We start from the raw sequence: 25,310 nt of genomic DNA on the forward strand, positions 1-25,310 counted from the left end.
TAGCCAGAATGGTACCTTTCATACACAAGAGGGAAGGAAGTATTGGGGGATTTACTCTCACGGAAGCATGGATTGCATTGAGCGAAATATCAGTTCTTGGAGAACTAAAAGGCAATAGAAGGCTCTGTCTCCTACAACCACATATCAAGATTTTAAATAGACTGACTCAAGATCTCACTTTTTAATGATGTTAATGATAAAAATCAGTGTTGTAGACAAAGTGCAATGTGTTCACCTTTATGTTCATCAAAACAACAAGAAACAGGAAATGATGGATTATAGTCACAGAGTAGACCCATTAAAATCAATGGACTTACGAAAATGGAAATGGACTGCCTTCGTCAATTCCGACATGGCGACCCTATGAATAGGGTTTTCATGGTAAGTGGTATTCAGAGAGGGTTTATCATTCCCTTCCTCTGAGGCTGAGAGGCAGTGACTGGCCCAAGGTCACCCAGTCAGCATCATGGCTGTGTGGGGATTCGAACCCTGGTCTCCCAGGTCGTATTCCAACACCTGAAACACTACACCACACTGGCTCTCATGGACTTAAGTAACTTCATTTATTTCAGTGGGTCTCCTCTGACTATGATTTGGCAGGATATAAACCTATTTGCACAAGTACAATGTGCAAATGAGTCACACCCTGCAATAGGTCTCAGTAGCGATAGACTGCTGTGCTCCTGGACTTTGGAATTTTACTAGGCAAATTTTGTTACACTGAGGCTAAAATCTGTAATTTAAAAAAGGAAATGCAAATTCCTCCCCAAGACTGTACAAAGCAAAATGATACACAATATGTCTAATTTATTTTTGGCTTTTTACAGAATCAATCATATCATGGCAAGAACAAAGATGGTAGAAGACAAGGAAATGCGATGATGTGGATGGGAACTGTAGCAGGAGGACCTGGAAGGAAGTTGCACTTTTGGGAGCCCTGCCCAAAGCCTTCCATTGCTTAGGAAACTTACATTTCTTCTTTGGTGAAATCTGACAATCAAATCCTGTTTCATATTCCAAGAAAATGTCATACTGCACTTCCATTATGAGGCAGAGTTTGGCTGCTGTTAAAGAAATTCTCTGTGTTTTGTATCTGGGGCTAAAGAAAGATCATAGAAATTAACTGATAACTACTTTGGATTTTAAATAATTTTATTTAATACTGACATAATCCTTATACACAGCAAAACATTAGCTTATGTCCCTAAATGAAGGGAACAGTGAATATGGTACTTGGGGACCGCTTGGGGTAGGGAAGTTATCGAGCACACAAGGCCACATGTACAAGAAAATGTACATACATTCTTGGCGTAGATGGATCACCATGAGTACAGAAGCCAATTGTAGAGAAACATGGAACAGACAAATCTGATACAAGGATAGGTGCCTCCATTCAAGGTTCTAGTGTTCAAGATTACAAAATCAATACATAAAATATGTTTAGAAAATAAAACCTTAGTACACTACAGTTACATTTGAATCTTGGCTGCTTAAATCAGAGCTATCTGAGCCTACGTCTGAGCTTGCATCCGAAATATCAGGGCCAGTTTGAGCTTTAGCGAAGTTGATGAAAACCTAAAATGAAACAAAACATATTATATGAAATTAAATGTGTCCTGCTTTATGGAGAGCTTACTAATGCCTTCCTGATGCTGGATATTCACAAACATTTAAAGAGACTAGATAAACATATATTCCACAAGCAAATAATTATTTTCCTACAGATCCCTCTGAAATTTCCTGCCTTATATATGCTCTTTTTGTTTCAACAGTAAGACAGATTGTATATTAAATCCAAGCCTTTATGTGCTGCTTCACTTGAGGTCAACAGAAATTGGCAGTTTCTGCTAAGATATGGTCTAGCAGCTAGACTCCAGCTGCTAGACCTTATCTTAACAGAAACTGCTAAGAAGTGATACATAACCACTTCATTTTTAGCACATATGGGGGGGGGAAGTTATCTGTCTTAAAAAAACACTAACCAGTGCATGCTACAAACATGTGAAGCAATCAGTGTCTCACTTTTATTTCTCCATGCACATGCAGCCTAACCATGTTGCATCTCAGGTATATCTGTACATAAGAATCTAGCTAGTATCTGCCAGATTGTTCCTATGCTTGGGGCAATAGACTTAGCATGATACAGTTGGCAATAACTTCTTTTAGAGAAGTTCAGCAATGGAGCAATATGCAAAGGGAGTGCAATATATCTCTTGCCTCCCTCAATTTTGGCTCCATGTGTCCTTTCCTTTGGAAGTTGAGGATGGTCCAGAAACAGGACCTTCTCTGTGGTGGTGCCCTGAATTCCTTCCACAGACACATTTGCCTGACATCAGTACTGCCATCTTCTGGGTGCTTAATTAAAACTGCCCTGTTCTTCCAGGCCTTTGATAGTAAATTATATTGATCTGCTTACTTTCTTCTGATATTTTACATGCTTAAATGTTTAGATTGCATTGTTTTAGATGTCAGTGTGGTATATTATATTATTTGTAAAAACAATCAAGTTATTAGCTGCCTTGGAGGTTTTGAGAGGAAAGGTAGAAATGTTTAGAATAAAAATAAATACATGTATATTGTACAAGTATAATCCCATACCTCTTCTAGAGTGGTTTGACTCACTGAGAAGTGTCTGATTTTGAAGACTTCTTTGTTTGCTTCCAGCAGTTGAAATATGTTTGCTACACCTCCTGCAGACACTGGTACATGATATTCCACCATGTTCAGTTGATGGTCCTATACAAAGAAGAAGATTTACTGCAGATGAATGCCTGATTCAGAAATGAGGGGGGATGTTTTCTAAAGGAAGTGTGGCTGTTCATCTTATCCAGCGATAGCCTTCCTAGTCCACTCCTGCCTGGCCTCTTTGCAGGCTAGTGTCAATTCCTTCACAAGGCCCCCTTTCCCAGTGCCCCTGGTGCTGTTCCTGGATCTCCAGTCAATAATTCTGCAAGAATCAGTTATGTCCAATGTTACTAGCTACTGTTGATCAGGAAGATGTTTCAATTGTTGGTTCCCACATTTTGTTAATAGAACTGAAGATACTGGATTGATTCAGTATCTCTGATTCATTGAAGATACTGGATTGAAAGGAACTGGGCAAAGTCTTATACCTCAGTTCCCTTGCCTTTATAATAGGAAGACTAGTGACCTATCTCACAGATCTTTGAAGATGAATCAGAAAAAGGCTGTAAAGATGCTTCAAAGTATGATATGCTTTGGTATGATATGAATAGTATGCAAAGTATGATATGCATATGACAATTGTGATAATGGTATTTGGCTGGTGCTATTTAACCATGGGGGTACTGTGCTTTGACTGTAGCATTGCTGAAACACCTCAAGGCATAAACTAATTCTGCCAGTGTCCAAATTTATTCAGAAGTATTTGTCCTCATTCTAGCTTATCTCTGGGCTGCATTACTTTAGGCTACAGATGGATACTCACATAATTTCATAGACCTCCTTACAACATAATGCCCTGCGCATTCTTTTATATTTACCTTTAGATGTGTATTTGGAAAGTTTGATTGCAAAAATTGTGTCAGCTTCTCTATGCTGTCTGTATCATTATTCAAATGCATCTTCACAGTGAATCCTTTTCCAAATCTAGGGGGATAAAATGAAATAGGTTTTTTTTAACATAAAAGGGTTTTAAAAACTAAAAGCAATCCCTCTAGAAAACCAACTTAAAACTATATTAAATTCCTAGGGTAATCACAATAGAGATGGGATCGGTTGGCCAGTGATAGTTCAAAAGTAGTCTGTCGACCTCACAGGTATTGATTCGAGCTTGTTATTTGTCTGCTGCCTGCTGCTTTTACCGTTTTCCCCCCTCAGAAAAATACTGATGTTAATATCAATAATTTTAAAGGAAATTTGATATTTTGAAAGAAAATATTGGTAACATTATTGTTTTTAATACCAATATTTTAGAGACATTTTCAAAAATAACCTTGGAAAATAGCGACATAAAAATCCAATCCACAATGATCCATTAAGTGAATTAATGAAAAATTTGGTAACAAGTCCAAATTGGGCGGAATTCTAGCAGACCCCTAAACCACAAGGACATTATGGATAAATATATACCACTGCCAACCTGCAGAAACTTGCATATCAGGGAAGGTTTATAGGGACTAGACTCGGAGAGGACCATGTTTGTATGCCACCTTGAGCTCCTTGGAGGAAAGGTGGGATATAAATGTAACATAAAATATAGTTAGAATCTTGAGAAAATAACAATTTTTTTTCTTAAAAAAGAAAACATAATCCATCCTAGTGTTGGTACACTATTTGTACAAGAGGGATTAATATTTACTTCAACAGAGCTTTTTTCCTCTACCAAGTTGATATACACGAGCGCATGCACAACCTTAAACCCAAGGAATTATCAGCAAGAATAGGCCAGTGCTCAAGCATTTTACAACCAGGTCTAGATGGAGGACTGGATGGGGATACAGATGGTGCAGGCAGATCCTTTGTTTATAATCATGGCAGTGTGAGTGCATTGAATGGGGAGAAGGTGTGCTGCTTCACTGAACCTTATGCTCATCCCTCAGTGCATGAGTGTTGCACCTATACTAGGATAGATGCCCCAAGTATCTATATGAGTCAGCATGGCCAATTATGAGAGATGATGGGAGTTGTAATCCAGCACCATCTGGAGAGCTGCAGGTTCCCAATCCTTCGTTTGCAGTCAGAAAGATGAAGTAAAAAAAAAAATCTTTAAAGGCTAGAGGATTACAACCTAACAATTCAATCCTGTATATGTCTACTCAGAAGCCAGCTCCATTGAGTTCAATTAAACTTACTTGTAGGTAAGTGTGTGCACAGGACTGCAGCCTATGTTTTGTTTGTATCATCCCACCCACACCCCCGGTCTCTCTTTCTTTGTAACAAAAATAAGACTTAATTACACTAGTCCCTTCAGTTGGGTATCATCATAAGCCTCTGGAAACTGTCACAAGAGAGGCATTTTACCAACCTGCTCTTTATATGCTGCAGTGAACCCATGCACTGGAAACGTCCATTTACCATGATAGCCAGTCTTGTGCAGAGAGCCTCACATTCTTCCATGCTGAAAAAAAGTGGAAATAGAGTAGTGTCACCAAGAAGAATTAGAAGAATCTCTGATGGTTAGAAAGTGTGTGTGGTGGTTGTCCGCAGTCTATTTGGGAAATGCATGCAATCTGTACATCAGTCAATACTAAGCAAGAAGGGGCCCTTTTATCCTGAAAAATAAAGTTACTAATAGAAGTTTCCCATTTTCCAAAACACCTGCACCTGAAACATAAAAAACAGCGGGGGGGTTGTCATTTTAATTGCTGCTATTCTGTCCAGCTTTTCATTTCCTTCCTAATTCTATTGAGCATTGGGCATATGGACTTAAAAGTCATGGAATATGGACTGATTTAATGTGAAGGGTAATCCCCACTGGGAAACACTCCTTATCAGCCCTAAACCCTTATTGTGCTAAAGGTTGGGAGTGTGTGTTCCCAGAGACACTGGGGGGTGAGGCCAATGCATGTCCCTCCCCCCATCTCTCTCCATACGTTTGCCCTCATATGCCCAGGATGAATGCCTGAGGAGGGCTGTGATGGGAAAAAACATCTGAGAAGAATTGGGTGGACGAGGGTGGAGGGTGCAGCTGCCATTCAGGTTAGGCAGACCACCCAGAGGAAAAAACACCGTCAGGATGAAAGCACTGGGACTGGGAGTTGGGGGAAAAGGGGGAACGGCATCATTCAGAAGCCAATTAGGCCAGCCAGAATCACTGCTGCTGCTTATCAGGGCTCTAGCATGGGTTTCAGGAGTTGTTTCCCTGTGACTCTCCATGTATCATTGATCTAGGCCCTGCACACCTGAGGAGACGGGGCTATAGTCCAAAAAACCCCCCACACTGATTGCACTTGGCTGAGCCAAAGCGTGCTACTCTTGTACGGAAATAGGAGCAAGCTTGGATACTCTGGAGAAAAGAACAGACATCTCCTCTTGCCATGGGCTAAGAGATAGTTGCCTAGATCAAGCAGTGGGTTCCCTCAACTCTGTAATTCCAGCTGTTCTTGAAGGAGGAAGGAAGGAAAAGCTGCCATCTTACCATTTTGACAATTTTACAGAGCTGCAGCAAAATGTGCTATTATTGATTGAATAATGATTACAGTTTCCACCACCAAGCACCTAGAAGTCAGGGAATATTCTATGTTCCTTCCTGCTCTCAGAATAGTCGGGGAAACACAGACCCCCTGAGGGCATACCTTGGAAAGTGCTACTTTTGGAAGCCCATTTACTGATATTTCTCCATCGGCATGACTCTTCAGGAAAGTGTTCAGTGTTGGCTCAGGTTGATATGACTTGGGATTCTTTTTTTACTGCTGCTGTTATGAATGCTATTATGGATTTTATAATTGGATTTAAATTGCACTTAATTTCCAAAACAGTTTTATTTTATTGCTTAATATGTAGGCCAGTGCTTTGGTGGCAAAGAACCCAGCACAGATATGTTAGAAACAAGCAAACAAATGAAATTTCTTATTTGGATTAACTTTGTAACCCTTTAGCAAGCTGCGGACTAAAAAGTGGCTACCTTTGGGCAGCTGCTAAAGGAGAACTGCCAAAGGACAAGTGACCCTTTGGGGAGAATCTTTCAGGAGAATTTGGGTCACAGAAATTCTGTTCAGCTGAAAACAGCAAGAGCACTCTGCAGTAGCTGGATCATATAATTGTTGCTCCTGATATTTTTATATGAAATATGTAATTTACTGTGGGTGAGATCCAACATAGTCTGAATAGACCTCTATTCATGCAATGGGGGTCCTTCTTCCTGTTGTCCCTTCTCCAGCTCCCTGCGCAGCCCCATACTCTGCTCCAGAGGGTTGTGGGACCTTCTGGAGCTGATTTTGGGTGCGTTCAGGGAACTGGAGGGAGAAGAAGAGAAACCAGAAGCCTTTTGCATAAGTGGATTTCTGTTGTACAAGTGGGTGAACATCATAGGATATCAGTCTGTGTTTTTGTGTTGCATTTCTGTGTTTTATTGTAAGCCACCTTAAGTATTGTCTGAATAGAAAAGTGGAGTATACATTTTAAATAAACTAAAGCTTAAAACAGGTTGTAGCAACGTTCTGTGAATATAGATGAAACATGACGGCTTATATTCATCTTGTATACATTTATCTTGCATATGATTAGCAAAAACGAGTTAGATATTTCCTAGGCTATTTAGAGAAGCCAGGCCAGCATTTTAATTTCTTGTCAGCTTTTAGATCAGCAGAGTGCATGGTAAGCTCCACATACGTTCACTCTACCTGAGTAAAGATAAACAGGTCTGAGTATAAATTTTAAACCTAAGAAGAAACTGGGCTTATCTGACTATAGACAGTGGGTCTGAACATTTTCATGAGATATTACCATCAGCCTGAGAACAATACCTGTGAGAAGTAAGTATCACTGAACATTGGTTCTGTACTTCCTCAGTGATGATTTTCCACAAATGTCTCTTAGCATTAGGATCCATTCCAGAGCTTGGTTCATCCTAAAATAAAAGAATTTGACAGCAAATGTCAAGAGTAAAGAAAAATAATTTGTGTTCTCTCCCCTCATTTTTCTGTTTGTTTTGGGGGAGGGCCTCCACTAATATTTGGCCTTCACATTAATGATTCAACCCTTTATGTTGTAGTTGTTCCCAGAAAATATTAACAATGCTAATACTATTATTAAAAATAACAAAGATGTAACAGTAAGGCTGCAATCCTATGCACATTTAGTCGGGGAGTAAGCCCCAATAAACTCCATGGGACTGACCTCTGAGTAAACATACACAGAAGTGAGCTATAATGCTGCAGTCTTAAGCCTACTTACCTAAAGTAAATGCCATTGAACTCAATGAGAATTATTTGTGGGTAGGTGTAGGACTGACTTCTGAGTAGATAGGACTATATTTCAAAATACCTAAAATGTCTAGACACCATGTAAAAAAAGATATGAACATTCTAAGCTGATCTTGTGACCTAAGATTAAGTAAAAATATAAATTTTGTTAAATAGATAAGATGCTGATGTGTTTTAATCTCTTTTTAGTCTACGGTTGTTTTTAATTGTTTTAACATGTTTTTAATTACTTATTTTTCATTGTTTTTATTGGTAATTTTAATTTTTTGTAGAGGTTTCTTCTCACAATCAAGAGGCGTATGTTGTTGTTATGTGCCTTCAAGTTGATTACGACTTATGGCGACCCTATGAATCAGTGACCTCCAAGAGCACCTGTCATGAACCACCCTGTTCAGATCTTGTAAGTTCAGGTCTGTGGCTTCCTTTATGGAATCAATCCATCTCTTGTTTGGCCTTCCTCTTTTTTTACTCCCTTCTGTTTCCCCAGCATTATTGTCTTTTCTAGTGTGTCAGGTCTTCTCATGATGTGTCCAAAGTATGATAACCTCAGTTTCATCATTTTAGCTTCTAGTGATAGTTCTGGTTTAATTTGTTCTAACACCCAATTATTTGTCTTTTTCGCAGTCCATGGTACGTGCAAAGCTCTTCTCCAGCACCACATTTCAAATGAGTTTATTTTTCTCTTATCAGCTTTTTTCACTGTCCAACTTTCACATCTATACATAGAGATAGGAAATACCATGGTCTGAATGATCCTGACTTTGGTGTTCAGTGATACATCTTTGCATTTGAAGACCTATTCTAGTTCTCTCCCAGCTGCCCTCCCCAGTCCTAGCCTTCTTCTGATTTCTTGACTATTGTCTCCATTTTGGTTAATGACTGTGCCGAGGTATTGGTAATCCTTGACAAGTTCAATGTCCTCATTGTCAACTTTAAAGTTACATAAATCTTCTGTTGTCATTACTTTAGTCTTCTTGACGTTCAGCTGTAGTCCTGCTTTTGTGCGTATACATTTTGTTAAATAAATATATACAATAAATAAAAGTTGAATTCCAACAAGATTTGAAGCCTAACTGAAATGTGTGATTTCTTTTTTTTCTGAATTCTCCTCAAAACCTCAGGGGAACAGATGCCACGGCACTGCCATGTCAGATTGCACTGCCTAGGCATGGCACAATCCACGATGTTAGACCTCACAGAACACCAGAAGATAATCTTGTATGGACACATGTTGTACATATATCTTAAGTGCCATTTTAAAACTGGAGAATCGTGAGTGATGCTTAGAATGCTCCATAGAACATAGTTACTTGTAACAAAGGTTAGTATTAATGGCAAAATTCAAGTCAATTTCAACTGCGTACATAATAAGTGCTTATTGTTATGTATAGGTGCACAATGTTCCAAACAGCACTGGACAGATATTATGATGTTGAAGACAGATATGTAGGACTAGATGTGTAGGACTAGAGAAGGGCAACAAGGATGATCAGGAGACTGGAACCAAAGCCCTACAAGGAGAGACTGAAAAAACTGGGCATGTTTAGCCTTGAGTGAGAAGAGAAGACTGGCGGGAGATATGATAGCACTCTTCAAGTACTTGAAAGGTTGTCACACAAAGGAGGACCAGGATCTCTTCTCAATCATCCCAGAGTGCAGGACATGGAATAATGGGCTCAAGTCTACAGGAAACCAGATTTCGACCTGAATATTAGGAAAAACTTCCTAACTGGTACAACAATAGAACCAATTACCTAGTGAGGTGGTGAGCTCTCCAACACTGGAGGCATTCAAGAGGCAGCTCAACAGCCACCTGACGGGTATCCTTTAAATTGGATTCCCGCATTGAGCAGGGTGTTGGACTTGATGGTCTTATAGGCCCCTTCCAACTCTACTATTCTATGATTCTATGATGCTAAGAAACTGGTGCTTATGCTGTCCACATATTTGCTCTCTGAGTAGTATCTGTTTCATTTACAGATGAACACAAGGTTTCTGCCTTGAGCATTACATAGACAATAGACCACAGATGAGCTACCATATGCTGTTGTTCTACAGCAGGCATCAGCAGCAGAAATTGTCAAACATTGATTGTTTGAATTGTGATTGTTTGGTGATAACATGTTATTCAAAACAGAAACAACACAACTTGGTAGTCAGAAACCAGGCTGGGTTTGCAGTTGTTCTGCTGATGAAATCACACTCTCTCTCACACAAACACTCCTATGGAAATTTCCTTCATTAACACCAGGTCCTTATTCTTTTCTCATTTCATTTTTTAAATTTATACACTTATATTCTGCCCTTCTAGTGCAAATGCATCACTTGGGATGACAACAATAAACATCACAATCTCATAAAAACAACAGAAAAACAATAAATAAAAAAGGCACAGTTCACAGTAAAAACCAAATTATAAAATGCTGCCTCACAAAACAAAAGTTTGCTGGAACAAAAGTCTTCAACAGCTGGTGAAAAACAGCGATGGAGAGGGCTGATCATATCTCATGGGGCAAGATATTCCACAGTCTGGGAGTGGCTACTGAGAAAGTCCTGTCTCTTGTCCTACCCAAATTTCTTCCACAGTATGGTTCCACAGAACACAAAGAAGGGTCTGTCCTTCAGATCTTAAGACAGGAGGTAGAATAATTTGCGAGGAGGTGGTCTCTGACATATTGTGGATCTAAACCATTCAGAACTTTGAAAGGAATTATCGGTACTTTGAATTGTGTCTTTAATCATATTAACAACCACTGCAGCTGTTATAAGATCAGTAATACTTCATCATGGGTGAAGGTTTCTAACAGCTGCAGAACTGAATAGGTAAAATCTGTGTATCCCTGCAGATGAAGATTATAGGGAAGTAATAAGTTTGCAAAGAATCAATCTATTAAAATTCCTAGCACTGACAATTAACATATGGTGAGGTATACAGCTTCTTGTACAGTTCTGACTGAAAGTGGAGGCAGCAATTTAACATCCTGCCTCCTGGAGGAAGACAGTGAGGATGAATTTGTACCATCAACTTCACTGACAGCATGTATGTGCAACGCTTGTTACTCATGATTTTTCATACCATAATTGGCCAAGATGAAAAGCGAATTAGTTAACTTACACAAGTGAAACTGCAACCTTATTAGTTGATGGCAGCAGTGAACATGTAACAAAGTCTTCTACTCTTTGCGATTTGCACATAGTTGCTATGGCAACTACATGGCCTGTACTGGCTACAACTGTGGCTTTCAGATACTTCTGGAAGAATGATTCCTGCCTACCTGTGGATCTAATATCTTTGCATCTCACAAGAGCCTTAGTGCTGCAGGGAGGCGGATGTGATTAAAAAGGACAGCATACAGAATAAAATGTCATCGAATATATAACAGAATATAACAAACACAAAGAGAGATATTTACAAAGAAGTTATATGTCGAAACAATATGAGTCTCTGAGCTGGGAAGGTAATCTGATGGGGAAGGATGAAGTCACAAGGCTGATGATAAAAAAATAAAACAGGAATCCCAAGGTGGGGAGGGGAAGCTTGCTGAGGAGGAGCCTAGTGCAAAGGAAGGAAGGGGGGGCGAGCAAAAAGTGACTCAATCTTGGGAGGAAGCTGAAGGAATAAAGTTACAGGCAAGAGGAAACAACAATCTTTCTATGGGGAAATTAGGAGAGTGCTAATATTATAATACAAAAGGGATACAGAGCCTGAGGAAAGCTTCTAATGTACTATCGTTTTATACATTCCAATTTTAATCTGAGCCATAAGCATAACTCAACATACAAACACAAGCAGAACAAATAAAATCATACTGTTGTGGTATTATTGTCTTGTTCTGATGCCAGCATGCGGGATTTGTCCCATCCTTCTTCTTGCCTTTGTTTAGAGATAACAGGATGCATAGAGAGTAGGGTTGCCAGGTCAGAAGCATCCCAAAACCTGAGATTTTAGGGGTGGCCCAAGTGATGTCACAGGGCGGGCCCGAGTAATATCACAGGGTGGGCCCGAGTGATGTAATTAAGCATGATACATTAAGCATCAGTCACAGTTGCTTGGAGCATACAATTAAAAAAAATATCTGACTGGAAATTAAGCTAGACATCTTAGCTAAAAGATGGAGCCTGGGTAGGGAACATTTAATCTAGCGCACTTGCTTTCGGCAAGAAGGGTTTAAGTGCCTTCAGGCCAGGCCAGTCACCAGAAAGCCACTGTAGGAAGAAAGGAGCCTAGTGTTGTGGAGATGTTAGATGGGAGCATTCAAGAGTAAAGATGGATGCCCCTGAAGGCTGCAGTTCTAAACACACTTACTAAGGGACTAAGCCCCCATAGAACTCAACAGGACTTACTTCTGAGTAGATATACAAGCATACCCCGCTTTAACATATGCAATGGGCAGAGCTTGGAAAAGTTACTTTTTTAAACTACAACTCCCTTCAGCTCCAGCTAGCATGGCCACTGGATTGGGCTGATGGGACTTGTAGTTCAAAAAAGTAACTTTTCCGAGCTCTGGCAATGGGACAGGAGCGTGTATGTAAAGTGAAAATGTACTTAAAGTGAAGCAATTATCTATGCATGTACTGCACTGCAATCGCCACTAGATGGCAGCGGCGTCATGCCATTAAGTGTCCGTTATTGTGAAGCGCGTACGTTAAAGCGGGGTATGGTGGAGTATGGAGCATGTACTTTATAGCGAGGCGACTTTAAGTGAAGCGACTTTAAGCGGGGTATGCCTGTAGTTTGGATTGTGCTGTTGGTAAAGCTTGACTAGGGATCCTCTGCAAAGACATCCATATCCAAGCAGGGTTGGCAACCCCCTGCCTGGAATGCCCTGCCCTTATCTTTTAATGTGGCTGCTCCAAACTTCTTTACAGATTTGACCCTTCACTTCAGAAAGAGGTCTGAGAAATGAGTAAGAGTAAGAAGTTTCTCTACCCTTTCTGTCTGCATAGATGCCCTCATCCTTCCCCTGCACCCAGCAGAAGCTCTGGGCCAGGCGGGACACAGTGGCATCTCGTAGAGGACACCCTCCCAGTTCCTGGGGTATATGATTTGTCCTGTCCCAGAGCAGAGTTTGGGGTGGGCACCCCCAGTTTCTTATTTTCTATGATTTTATGACATCATTATGTATTTATGATAATCTCAGAAGCCTGATGATTTTGATTGCATAAATATATTGTTATTCTTGACGGGGAGAGTCCCCCGATCACAGTGATATATCACACAGGGTACCACAACATATATTTTGGGATTCAGAGACATGTTAAATTTGGTATGAAGTTGCTGTAGTTGTCAACTCTTCTTTTTTAGTGTTTTGAACTTTCAAGCAAATAAGGAACTGGGAACTAGGAACCAACTTCAGCGTCGTATCAGTTAAATAGATTAAACAGTCATGGGGGGGATGTTTTGGTATATATCTCAGGAACCAGACCACCTAGAAACTTTTTTTTTTAAAATTGAAGCTGAGAGTCCGGAGATTAAGGGGTGCTAGCCGGAGAGCCAGAGGGGCCCCCCAAAAACCAGAGACTCTGGCCAAAAACCGGAGACCTGGTAACACTAATAGAGAGACAGCATAACTTACTTAAAGTCAGATGAAAATATAATGGGCAAATGTTTGAAGAAAAACTTCCTTTCAAGAGTTGTGTCTCTCTTTGTTAGCTATGACCATCTTTTTCTAAGCTGGTGGTTGTTAATCATCAAGGACAAGTGGGACCTGCAACAAAATGTTGCAGAGTAGAGTGTTCAGTGTTCCAGCCAGCTAACCCTCTTTCAGGATGTTCTATTCCATCCCCCTCTTTTCTTCTTCTATGGCTACTGAGCATCCGTCAGCTGAGTTAGCTATTAGAGGGAGTAATGGGCTACCCTGTCCTCAATGCATAATGCAGGATTTAACAAAAGAACCTTAATGGGGGAAGACAGTGTTTTTCGGAGTTAGAAGGTTATAGTTGGTTTGCAATTTAAATATGAGAAAGAAAGAGAGGGAAAGAGATGGTAGAAGATGAACCATCCTTAGGTACAGCTGCTCTGTCTGCAAGATCTGATCTAGAATGAAAGCCTATGTTGTCTGCTTAGAGGAGTGTATTTGCATCCATTATGTTTTGCTTGTATATTCATAAATAAAGCCAGTGTTGCAAAGATGATGCAAGGCTCCTATGTTATCTCATTCAAAAGAAATTAAATTGCGTAGCCTACCCTTGGAACTTCTCAGGACTTGGAGAAGCAGGGAGTGCTATACATTAAATAAGGAGGGAGAGAGTATTTATTTATTAAAAACTTCTATATTCCACTCCTCTTTCAATGTGGAGTCCACCAGAAAATAATTTTACAGTAAGCGTATGTAGAATATTTCTAACTTTCTTGAGAGGGGATCATTTCTTGTCAAACTCTCCCCACTGTTCAGTTTCTGTTCAGAACATAAATCCTGTGACTAAACATACTTAGCACACCCTCTCACTTCAACAAATAGCCTAGCCTCTCTTCTTGTTGCTCCTGCTGCCTCTGCAAGCATTCAGAGAAAAGGCTGACTCATAAGTCATCACGCACACAGTTAATTTCTCACCAGGAGTAAAATCGATGGTTTCCCAAGAAGGGCCAGAGCCGTTGATAACTTTCTGTTGGTGCCATAACTGCATATAGAGGTGATTCTGTGTCTGTAAGGCATCAGGTTAAGTCGATAAAGAAGCTGAAGCACAATCTGTGGAAACAATGTTTTATTTTATTTTAACATTGGGTACTAAAATGTCATTGTGTATACTCTAGTGAGCTGCAACGATGACAGCAAAACAACATAACCATTAGCACCTGCCATTCAGGTAAATGAGTTACTTTGCCAGCTTCAAGACTGCCAAACATTTGTTTTGCCTCTCAGCTGTCTGCCTTTTTTTCTTGTAGCTGAGCCTGAATGCTGGCTAATCAGCAATTTTAAGCTTGCATACATTTAAATAAAACTTTGCTGAATTTATAGGGAATGGAAATAACAACCCTCTTATTTATGCTTATCCTGTCTTGTCAAGTTAAGCAGTAAGTCTGAAATTGCTGACATATTTATAGCCACCTTGTGTTAAACAAAAGCACAGTATGCCTATGCCCAGCTTCCCTGCTAACTTGGAGTCAGCAAAGAAGACAGGTGAATGGGATCGGGTTAGTGTTCACAAGGCCTTCATGTCAAACTGTTGTTTTGCATGTGTTTTTCTGCTGCATCTTGAACGTGGCTCCTACCACCTCCACACACACACACTCCACCCCCTGTTTGCCATTGATTTGGCAGACATACTACCCAGTGAACTGATTTGGTTGTCTACCTTTCTCCTCTTCCTGCCATGATTCAGGCAGGCTCTCTGCTCTTTTAGTTTTAAAGCACTGATGTACACTTATTCAATAAAAATGTGCATTCAATCCCTTCTTCCCTTTTCTCTCTTTCTACCTTTTTTTCATTAAAGCAAAGACTTTTTTTTAGTTTTGAAAATTACTTCTGGGAGGAAGTGGGTTAATGGCCTCACCAGTTCCCAGCCAGTCAGCAAGCAACACAACAGCCTCTGTTGCAAACCGGGATACTGGGGCTGTGAAAACACTAGTTGCTTACCCCAAAGTAAGGGGTACTTACTATAATATATAATTGACACTATGCTCATTTGTAACCCCAGACCTGACATACAGCTTGTATGTATCCAGATTATAGAGGACAAGAACCAGAAAATCTGTTATATAAGGCTTTTATATCTTATCATGTGACGAGTAAAAATTTTCAGGTCTGTTGGAGGCCATTTCTAGTGGGTTATATCAGCCATGGTTTTTATGCAGGGAAATCGGAAAATGGTATATTTCTCTTAAAAAGAACCACTGTGGATTAATGAAAGTCTGAACTTTTTGACTAAACTCTGGAGGAGCCAGATCACTAGTCTCTGTATATTAGCCATTGAAAAAGACATTGAGATCAAAATGCATCAGTCAATTTGAATTTCAATCCACAACCTTCACACTTTAACAGTGAAATTCTATACATGTCAGCTTAGAAATAATTTCTATTGAGTTTTAAAGGGCTTACTTCCATTTAACTGGTTTTATGATTGCAGCATAAGTCACTATGGGTGGCTTTATTGGGACTGGTAAGACTATAACTTATGATCTGCTAGTGACCTGTTCAGCAAATTAGTTATAGAAAAACTCCAGTTCTTTAATGGAAACTTAAGACATCTTATTTATGTTGTTTATTTAGTGATAATCAAAATATTTTACTAATTTTAAATGCTGTTATATTTTTTCATATATCTGACCAAAGCTCTTCAGGAGTGACTGAGTAGAATGGAGCTATGGGGGGGGGCACACCTTTAGCCCCACCCACATTGTCATGTAACTTCTTCCAGTTGTTCTTGTGTTTGGCTACTGCTTCTGAAGCAGGGAGCCTTCCGTACACATAGAGGTTCCCTGTGTGTTTTAGAATCCTTATCTTCTACAGTTTTAAAGTTTCTCCTACTCTTGTTTCTTCTCCATGAAAGTAACACCCAAAGAGGGCTACAATGAGTAGAGTTCCACAGCACAGTACAGGAATACCCTGCATTAATGTACGCAATGGTTCCAGAGCGAGTACGTAAACCGAAAATGTACTTAAAGCGAAGCCAGAGCTTGGAAAAGTTACTTTTTTGAATTACAACTCCCAACAGCCCCAGCCAGCATGGCCACTGGATTGGGCTGATGGGAGTTGTAGTTCAAAACAGTAACTTTTCCAAGCTCTGAGCGAAGCACTACCTTTTTTCACTTATTGATGCATATACTGCACTGAAATCGTCATATACAGGCATAACTGATGTAAATAACGCATTTATAACTAAAATAAACACAGTAGGCCTTATTTTAAGAAAAAGTTTGTAGTTGGAAACTGATTGGGCGGTGGCGTCATGCCGTTAAGTGTCCGTTCTTGCGAAGCGAGCGTACGTAAACGGGAATGGTGCTACTGTAAATATGTCCATACTCGCGAGTGTCCATATAGCAGGGTATTCCTGTACATTGTTTACATCTCCTTACCCCTTTAATATGTTTCTCTGGGATGCCATGTAGTCGAGCATAATAGTACATATGTTCTTCCACTGTCAGCAAATCATCTAGGGCATCTTCTTGAGGACAGTACCCAAATAGTGACCAGTGTGTATCACCAACATCATTCAAGGATCTGAATTGATACAATTAAAGTATAGGTTGTTTTTAATTCTGAAATGTTTCCATTGATAAAGTTTCACAGAAAGTAAACACCTAAACCCTGTGTAGACAAAGTGTGCAGAGAGTACAGCAAGATAGCACCTATTGGTTCCGTTTTCTCATCTTGACCCCCACACAGTGAAGAATTTATTGGCACAGGCTCAGTAAAGATGAGGACACTTAGAAAATGGGGGGGGGTACAGATCATGCGCTGGGGTGTACCTATATAGAGCCCTGTGCAGATGAGACATTGAATGTCTGGAGATCAGTGAGGGCACCAGGCATGATCCCAAACCTTCCCACAAGTACATTTCTACATGCTTTGCCCATCCGCATAGGGCTCTAACATAGGGTTCGTAAAGAACAACTTGCTATTGCCATGGCTGATTGCCATATTATCTATAACTACAGTATATAGCATAACTCAAACTGAATGGGCCCTACAAATTTCATTGACTTCATGGGCCAACATCTGAGAGGCTGACATGTATTTTGTAAACCTTTCAGCTGTGCAAGCAGCCCCTGCAATCCTCCCTGCATGTAAACGTTCAAAGAGGGAGGACTGACTTGAGAAATAACTTGATGCAGCCTTCAGATTGATCATACATTTGTTTCTCTAGAAGCTAGTTCAACTGAGTGAGTGTGCATCAAGACTGCCATATTGCCTCCACCCCCTCCCCCATGAACAGAATGGGGCATAAAGTAGAAGTGGGTATAAGTCATACACCAAAGTAACTGAAACTCATTACACTGGTTGCACTTCCTTTATGGTTTCTTCATTTTCACGCTTAAATTTGCCACCCAAGTAAATGTCACATTAAGACTTATTTCCTCAGCTAACATGCTTGTCGTTCATTGCAGAAAATGCATCAACCCTCCATACCCAGTTTCATCTCGGACCAGGAGCCGTCCTGCAGATGGCCCAATGTCGCCTGTCAGCATTTTGAAGATGGTGGTTTTCCCAGCCCCATTCACACCAAGCAAGCCAAAACACTGGATTGTTAGAGGGAAAGACCAGCATTTAGTTATAATATATTCATAACGATCAACATTTAATTATAACTCATTCATAATTTCCTTCAGAATATCAAATAGCTAGAGCTAAAATGGTTCTGAAAATGCAAAATCTGATTTTCATATTTGCATAGTTTTTTTAATCCAAATGAAAAATAATAATAAAACCCTGAAATTTAGGCAGTGATTTATGGGCTTCAGCTAAGCGATATGAGTGTGACTAGGTGTATTAATATGACCCTCCGTGGCGCAGAGTGGTAAGCGGCAGTAACGCAGCCGAGGCTCTGCTCACGGCCGGAGTTCGATTCGAACGGAAGGAGGAAGTCGAATCTCCGGTAAAAGGGGTCGAGGTCCACTCAGCCTTCCATCCATCCGTGGTCAGTAAAATGAGTACCCGGCATATGCTGGGAGGTAAGGAAAGGCCGGGGAAGGAACTGGCAATCCCACCCCATATATACGGTCTGCCTAGGAAACGTCGCAAGACGTCACCCTAAGAGTCGGAAACGACTCGCACTATAAGTGCAGGGACACCTTTACCTTTAGGTGCATTAATATTCAAACAACAATATCAAAACCACAGTGTCAAGGGGAAAAAAGTCAAACCCTTCAGCTGAATACTTGTGTAAATGTGTTGGTTTTTTACATGAAGGACATTTTTAATGCAAGGAAGCAACCCTCTCATCTTGCCCGTAAAATGGTACTATACTGTGAGGACTGTATGACCTGCTTTTCCTGAATACTGGAGTTAGCTGACACTTAGAGTTCCAATGTAACATTATGACCATTTACGGAAAAAAGCCCACACTAACCCACTTGCATCCTTGCCTACTTCACCCTGGGGTGAGCTGTTGATTATAGGCAATAACACTGTGTAGCAGAGAAGCTCTGTATAAATGGCTTCCCAAATGCTCAGAGTATTGGGCACCAGCCAGCTGGTCTGTGGATAAATTCCAAAATAGTAATCATGCTTTTATTTTAATAGTTTACCTCCCCTGCTGGGATTCCAAGAGTGACATTTTTTACTGCCACAATCCTTCGGAGGGGAAGATGGTAGATTTTGGTGAGGTTCTGGAGCTGGAGCATGTCATAGTCTGTTAGGCCCAATGTGACTCGCTGTCTTTCTGCTTGGACATCTTTGTCTTCTGTCTCATCAGTGGCTTCCAGATGGAGTTGTGGCTTGCCATGTACTTTGTTAAACAAGAATCTAGCAGAGTGGAAGACAGCTATTGTTAGTTTTATCTTAGTAGCAGTAGGTAGGTAGGGTTGAAACACTTTTAATAAAAATATTTATTTTAATATTTCTAGCCTGTTCTTCATTACTAAAAGCAGTCCCAGAGCAGGTTACAATGGGGGGGGATGTGGGCAAGGGGTGTATAGCAGCTTGCTGGTGACATCTACTCTTATGGCTTCAAAGTAGCATTGGGAAATGAGAGATTATGTTCTTGACTCCGATCCTCAAAGTAGCTCTGGCACTGCCAAATGTTGCTGTGATGGCCACAGACTTAGACATCTTCTACAGGGGACTAGACAAATGCATATAAGTGAGCAGGCTTGGCCAACCTGTAGCCCTCCAGATGTTGTTGGGCTACAACTCCTACTGCCCCTTGGTCTGATCCACCAGGACTCTTCATATGTTCCAATAAGCTACATTCACTTTGTCTGGAACAGTGCTTTCACAACTGAGCCTAACTCTGCTGTTGAAATCTGTGGAACTTAAAAGCGCTTCACTTTGGCTAGATTATGTCCTAACATTAACCTTTTCCACACATTCACTGAATGCTGCATTAGGGGAGTGAGAATTAGGATTGCACTAGCCATCATTGCCTCCACTTTTATGCATCCAGGTGAAGATGAGAACAGAGCCTACTTGCATACAAGTTGCAGGGTTGTCAATGTTGAGGCTCTCTTCAGACCTCCAGCTGAATACATGGCGCTTAGACAGAAACCACCTGACACAATCTCACTCCTTCCATACGCTCAGTGATTATCATCTGAAAAGGGAGATTGCTCTTTATGTAGAAAATAGCTACCATTTTTATTCTCGCTTTCTCCTGCTGTGAAAAATGATCTATGCCAGATGTGGGGAACCTTTGGCCCTCCAGATGTTGCTGAACTACAACTCCTGTCAGGCCATGCAAGCATGGCCAATAGCCTGGGATGATTGGTAGTTCAGCAGCATCTGGAGGACCAGAGGTTTCCCACAACTCGCACATGCCAAGATGCCACCTTACCTTCTGCAAAATACTCACACATGAAGATTCACTTGACCTAAACATTTATCAGAGCAAGTCTCTATCCACACACCATTTCAGGGAGGTAGTTCTTGCAGTAAACCCAAGTAAGGCTGCAATCCTATGTACACTTACCTGGGAGTAAGCCTGATTTATCTCAGTGGGACGTACTCCTGGGTAAACATGTCTAGGATTGCACTGTTAAGTTTCCCTGATTTCAATGGGACAAACTATTCTTCTGCCTAGATGGTCTCTAGTCTTTACCCCTGTTGTAGTAAGTGAGAGAAACAGTGCAATCATATACACATCTATACATCTACTCAGAAAAAAACACCTTTTAAGTTCAGTTGGACTTACGATTGCAGCCTAAGCCCAATTTAGTGTAAGAACTACCTACTTGAGCTGGCTTGCACATCAAGCTGAGGTACCATTCCCCTGTCACAAGGAAAGAGACCGGCTCCCTTTAGTTTTTGGATTTCCCCAACATTGACATTCTTTCCCTATTATGTAGTAAGGCAAAATTGTGACAAGACAATTTTCTAATCCCTGTATTTGATGCACAGAAAGTAGATTGTCAGGGGAGGATGGCAGATGGGAACAAACTGCACTTGTCTGTTACCATAATAATAATGTAATCATAAAATTCAGGTATGTTGCCAAAGCATTTTAAAAAGCTCTGGTGTTAATGTAAAATAATAAATAACAATAATTACATATGACACAACTTGTTCCATGTCAATCTGTCGTTCTGTTCCTGATTTTTGAGCACCCCCCAGCCCCGCTGGAGGTTACTTACTCTAACGTATTATACCAGAATTTCTGAATTGACCCATCATCGACCAAGAGGCGGACTGAAAAGAATAGAGTCCCCTGGACAAACATCCCGAGCAGCTTGGAACTTATCCTGTCCAACTCAAATGTTTTGTCAGGGTAAATCACTCCATATGCTTTTAAGAAACCCATTAGCGCTTGATACTGTGACAGTTCGATCAACCCATATCCAAAACAGAATTGTGGAAACATCAGAAAAATATGCCTTAGTGTTTCAGCAAGATCATGCAAGGCCTGAAAGAAAAAAGTAGTATTTTAATATGCATTTACTCTCTTTTTGCAAAACATTACTTATATCATAAAAATTATGAATAATGTATTGAGTTTTATAACAAAATGTCCATCATGGTGGTGCTGGTGGAGATAGAGTGTACACATCTTTCAGATAAGTATGTGTGTGCATGCCACACAGAAATTTATTGTAGTCCCTCATCAACAGGTCATCTTCGGTGGAGGCCTAGTCAGCCAGTATCAACAGAACAGGACAGATTTCCCCTATCTGATAATGTAGTCGTTCATTTATGTGAGAAAAGGTAAACAGTGGTTAGGACCAGGCTGGGGTAAGGGCTTAACCTGCTCCCTTCTCAAGAAGGGCTGCATTCCTCCCTTTTCCTATCATTCTTCCCAATAGGCTTGCCCTTTTCCGTCATGCATGCTTTACTTTGTCTCACATACTCAGAGCTTGGCTATACATTAAGCTCTTACACTTCTTACATGAAAAGTAGCCACATGAAAGACAGGGCTTTGTCTCCTGAGAATTCTGAAGCTCCTTCACAGTGAGAGAGGCACAGAAAATTGATGAGAATGATAAACCTGTTCACATATAACACTAAGACATGGTTTAACAAACTATGGTTTAGCAGTATGCGTAAGTCAGGCTACTGGCTACCTTTTACCCTCTGCTTGCTATCTTATGTGTCCTTTAGCTGCTTATTTGACCCAGAAGTTGGGAGAGGCAGGACAAGTGGCTGCTAACGAGAGAGAAGATAAACAGATAAAAAGCAAATGGAGAAATATGGATAGCTGCTCTATCATCTCTTCTGGCTTTCTCTGCATTAGAGGCCTTCAGAATTCTTACATACTTGGCTTACATGTGGCTCTTTTTCACATGGTGAATGTAACAGCAGCCAGACTCTCTTTGAACTGAGCCTACATGTATCTATAAAGCTACAGCTTGATATCTGCCTGCTACAGATAGCCTATCTTCTCTATTTCCTAGACATACCTAGAGTAAGCCCCATTGAACATACTGGGACTTAGTTCTGAGTAAACATGCCACAGGACTGTGTCAGTCTAGATCAGTGATGGGAAATCTGTGGCTCTCCAGATGCTGTTAATAATAATAATAATAATAATAATAATTTAATTTGTGGGTCGCCTATCTGGCCAGTGGCCACTCTAGGCGACGTACAATTTAACAACAATACATTACATCATAATAAAATACATCATAAAATACAATATAACAATAAAACAATAAAACAGTTCCAGTACAGAGTAGTAGGCTATTGGTCGTAAAAATTTAACCCTCCCCGTAAGTCCCAAAGGCCTGTCTGAAGAGCCAGGTCTTCAAAGCTTGGCGGAATACATTCAGGGAAGGGGCATGTCGAAGGTCATACGGGAGGGAGTTCCAGAGAGTGGGGGCCGCCACTGAAAATGCCCTCTCTCTTGTCCCCGCCAACCTAGCTGTTTTAGTTGGCGGGATTGAGAGAAGGTCCTGTGTGGCTGATCTTGTTGGGCGGCATGGTTGGTGGCGCTGGAGGCGCTCCATCAGATAAACTGGGCCGAGACCGTATAGGGATTTAAAGGTTAATACCAACACCTTGAATTGGGCCCGGAAAATAACTGGGAGCCAGTGTAGGTCGAACAACACTGGGGTGATGTGCTCCCGGCGGCGACAGTTTGTAAGTAGTCGAGCCGCAGCATTTTGTATAAGTTGTCATTTCCGGACCGTTTTCAAGGGTAACCCCACGTACAGCGCATTACAGTAATCCAACCGAGAGGTGACCAGGGCATGTACCACCAGTGGGTGTTAGACTTTCACCATCCTCCAAACCATTGGCCATGCTGCTAGGGATGATGGGAGTTGGACTCCAAGAACATATGGAGGGTCACAGGTACCCCAGCACTGCATCAGAGGATGCTAGACTACACATCTCGTTTACAGAGATGTAGTTTGGACCAACATGATTCAGGTTAAATTCTAGAGTTCTAGGTCAAATTGATTTGGGTTACAGCACCTTCATTTTGATGCTGTGGAACTGTTTGTTTACCCAGCACTCCCCTCTGGCATTATTATGCTACTGTTGCATATGGTCTATCAATGACCCTTCATTACAGCTACTCTTCAACACATATTTACACCAAAGACATCTGTTGCAGGTTAGCTAGCAAACTACAAAAACTGGTGCTCACAGACTGTGTCAGGCTATAGCATGTCCCAAATTATGTACAGCTGTTCCAAGAAGGGTATGTGTGAAAATACCATCTGACAAGCATGTTTTTGTATCCAATACCTATACTTCTTGTCATGGAGTGAGAAATGTTGTTGACATGCAGATATGCAATAAATTATCATAGGGAGACTTAACCAGACATCGGCAACGAACATATCAATGTCAATCAACAAACCCTGTCTGCCTTTGGGCACACAGATATTGTCAATTCTCTCTCTTTCTCTCTCTCTGTTGTGTGTGTTTTACTGATCTAATGCCTTTAAGGAAAATGCTGAATGCATATTCAGGAAAGGTATATGTTCACAATGGAAGCTGACAAGCAGGTCCCTTATAAAACAATGCTTTTCTTTAAGATAAAGCTGTTTGCTTTTCCCACTTTCTTATTATGGTGGAAATACTCTTCTTTCATATTTAGACATGAGGAACTTAGTTTACAAACTATTACAACAGGATCTCATTTTTTAAAAATAGGCAGCATGTTTTCCCTATTTGGTAAATATCTATAGCAAGGGTTCAAAAAATGTTAGGTAATGTCCCAGGAAACTACAGCCATGCTATTATCTAATTGGTTTTTATTCAGATATCTGCACTGTGTGTGGTCCTTTCTTTTGTTATTATAAAAGAGAAAGGGGAATACAGTGAAGTAGATTAAACAAATAAATTATAACTAGAAATAAGGACCTCATCTTCAAGAATAAAAGTATTGGGTAATTTTCAGTGTTGTGCCAGTGGATGCAGTGGGGCTTCCTCTTCTTCTCTTTCCCCTTGCAGCCTTACACACCCCTCGTCTGTTCCAGAGGCTCCTCCAGGACAGATTGCATGGGGGGAGGACTGCAAGAAGAGAGGAAAGGGAAGTCTCATTGCACAAGTGGGCTGACAAAGTTGGATGTCACCCATTTATTCAAATAGCTTAAAAGGTTGCTGTTTCTGTGCAAGAGTAGACTGTCCTGAAAAACCATTTCTCCTCTGAACCATATTGAGGCCAACTTGTCCATGTGTACAATTTCACACACTATGGCTAGCCATGCTGGTGTTGCTGGGATTGAAGATGATTCTCAGATATTTTACCAAGACAATTTTTGCAGCCACCAGAAAATTGACATGCAAAAAGCCCACCCTGGGACTTCTAGCAAAGGCTAGCTATAAATAAATAAATAAATAAAAAATCAACTGCAATGACAACACCGACGACAATGACAACAACAGCTGTTTTGTAAGTTCCAAATAGTTAAGAAGAACAGTTAAGGAGTTTATCCCTAAACTTTATCCCTATTCTATCATGAATAATTTGTGTTACCTGACAATAATATTTTTACATTAATATATTTAAACTTACAGATATAACCACAAGATAGAATACAAATCTGATAACTGAGCATTGTGTTAGAATGATAAATTTTATTTAACCCTTTGAAGGGTCAAATACATCAATATGGAATTTTGTTTCCTGTAAAATAGCTCAACACAAAAGACTTTTTATACCAAAAGCGGTGTGTGGGTGAAGGGAGCCAAAGGGACTTACCATGAAACAGTCTTCTACATGCACGTAAATTGACCTCAGGTGGGACTTGAGCTCCACCTTGTGGTTGAAGGCAGAAAAACACACTGTTTGATTTTGTGAGCTCTTCTAGCTCCCCTTTGTATAGTGAGGTCGGTTCCTTTATGACAAGTCAAAGACAAGCCTTTTAAATTCAGACCTATCCCA

General features: G+C 40.6%; 1 protein-coding gene across 2 annotated transcripts in view; it reads right to left on the minus strand.

The window, feature by feature from the left end:
• Positions 1–824: 824 nt before the first annotated feature.
• The window catches only part of ABCA12 (ATP binding cassette subfamily A member 12), a 176,381-nt gene continuing 151,895 nt past the window's right edge, over positions 825–25,310 (minus strand). For both annotated transcript variants that reach the window (XM_061607702.1, XM_061607703.1), the window contains 10 exons: positions 21,115–21,383; positions 19,075–19,291; positions 17,957–18,066; positions 16,903–17,047; positions 14,441–14,575; positions 7,428–7,531; positions 4,988–5,080; positions 3,504–3,609; positions 2,599–2,736; positions 825–1,575 (listed from right to left, as the gene is read on the minus strand). In XM_061607702.1, coding sequence (XP_061463686.1) covers positions 1,456–1,575; positions 2,599–2,736; positions 3,504–3,609; positions 4,988–5,080; positions 7,428–7,531; positions 14,441–14,575; positions 16,903–17,047; positions 17,957–18,066; positions 19,075–19,291; positions 21,115–21,383 — 1,437 coding nt within the window. In that variant the 3' untranslated portion in view covers positions 825–1,455. The remainder of the gene's footprint in view (positions 1,576–2,598; positions 2,737–3,503; positions 3,610–4,987; positions 5,081–7,427; positions 7,532–14,440; positions 14,576–16,902; positions 17,048–17,956; positions 18,067–19,074; positions 19,292–21,114; positions 21,384–25,310) is intronic.

This window comes from Rhineura floridana, chromosome 2 (assembly GCF_030035675.1).
Source record: "Rhineura floridana isolate rRhiFlo1 chromosome 2, rRhiFlo1.hap2, whole genome shotgun sequence".
Lineage (NCBI taxonomy): Eukaryota > Metazoa > Chordata > Lepidosauria > Squamata > Rhineuridae > Rhineura > Rhineura floridana.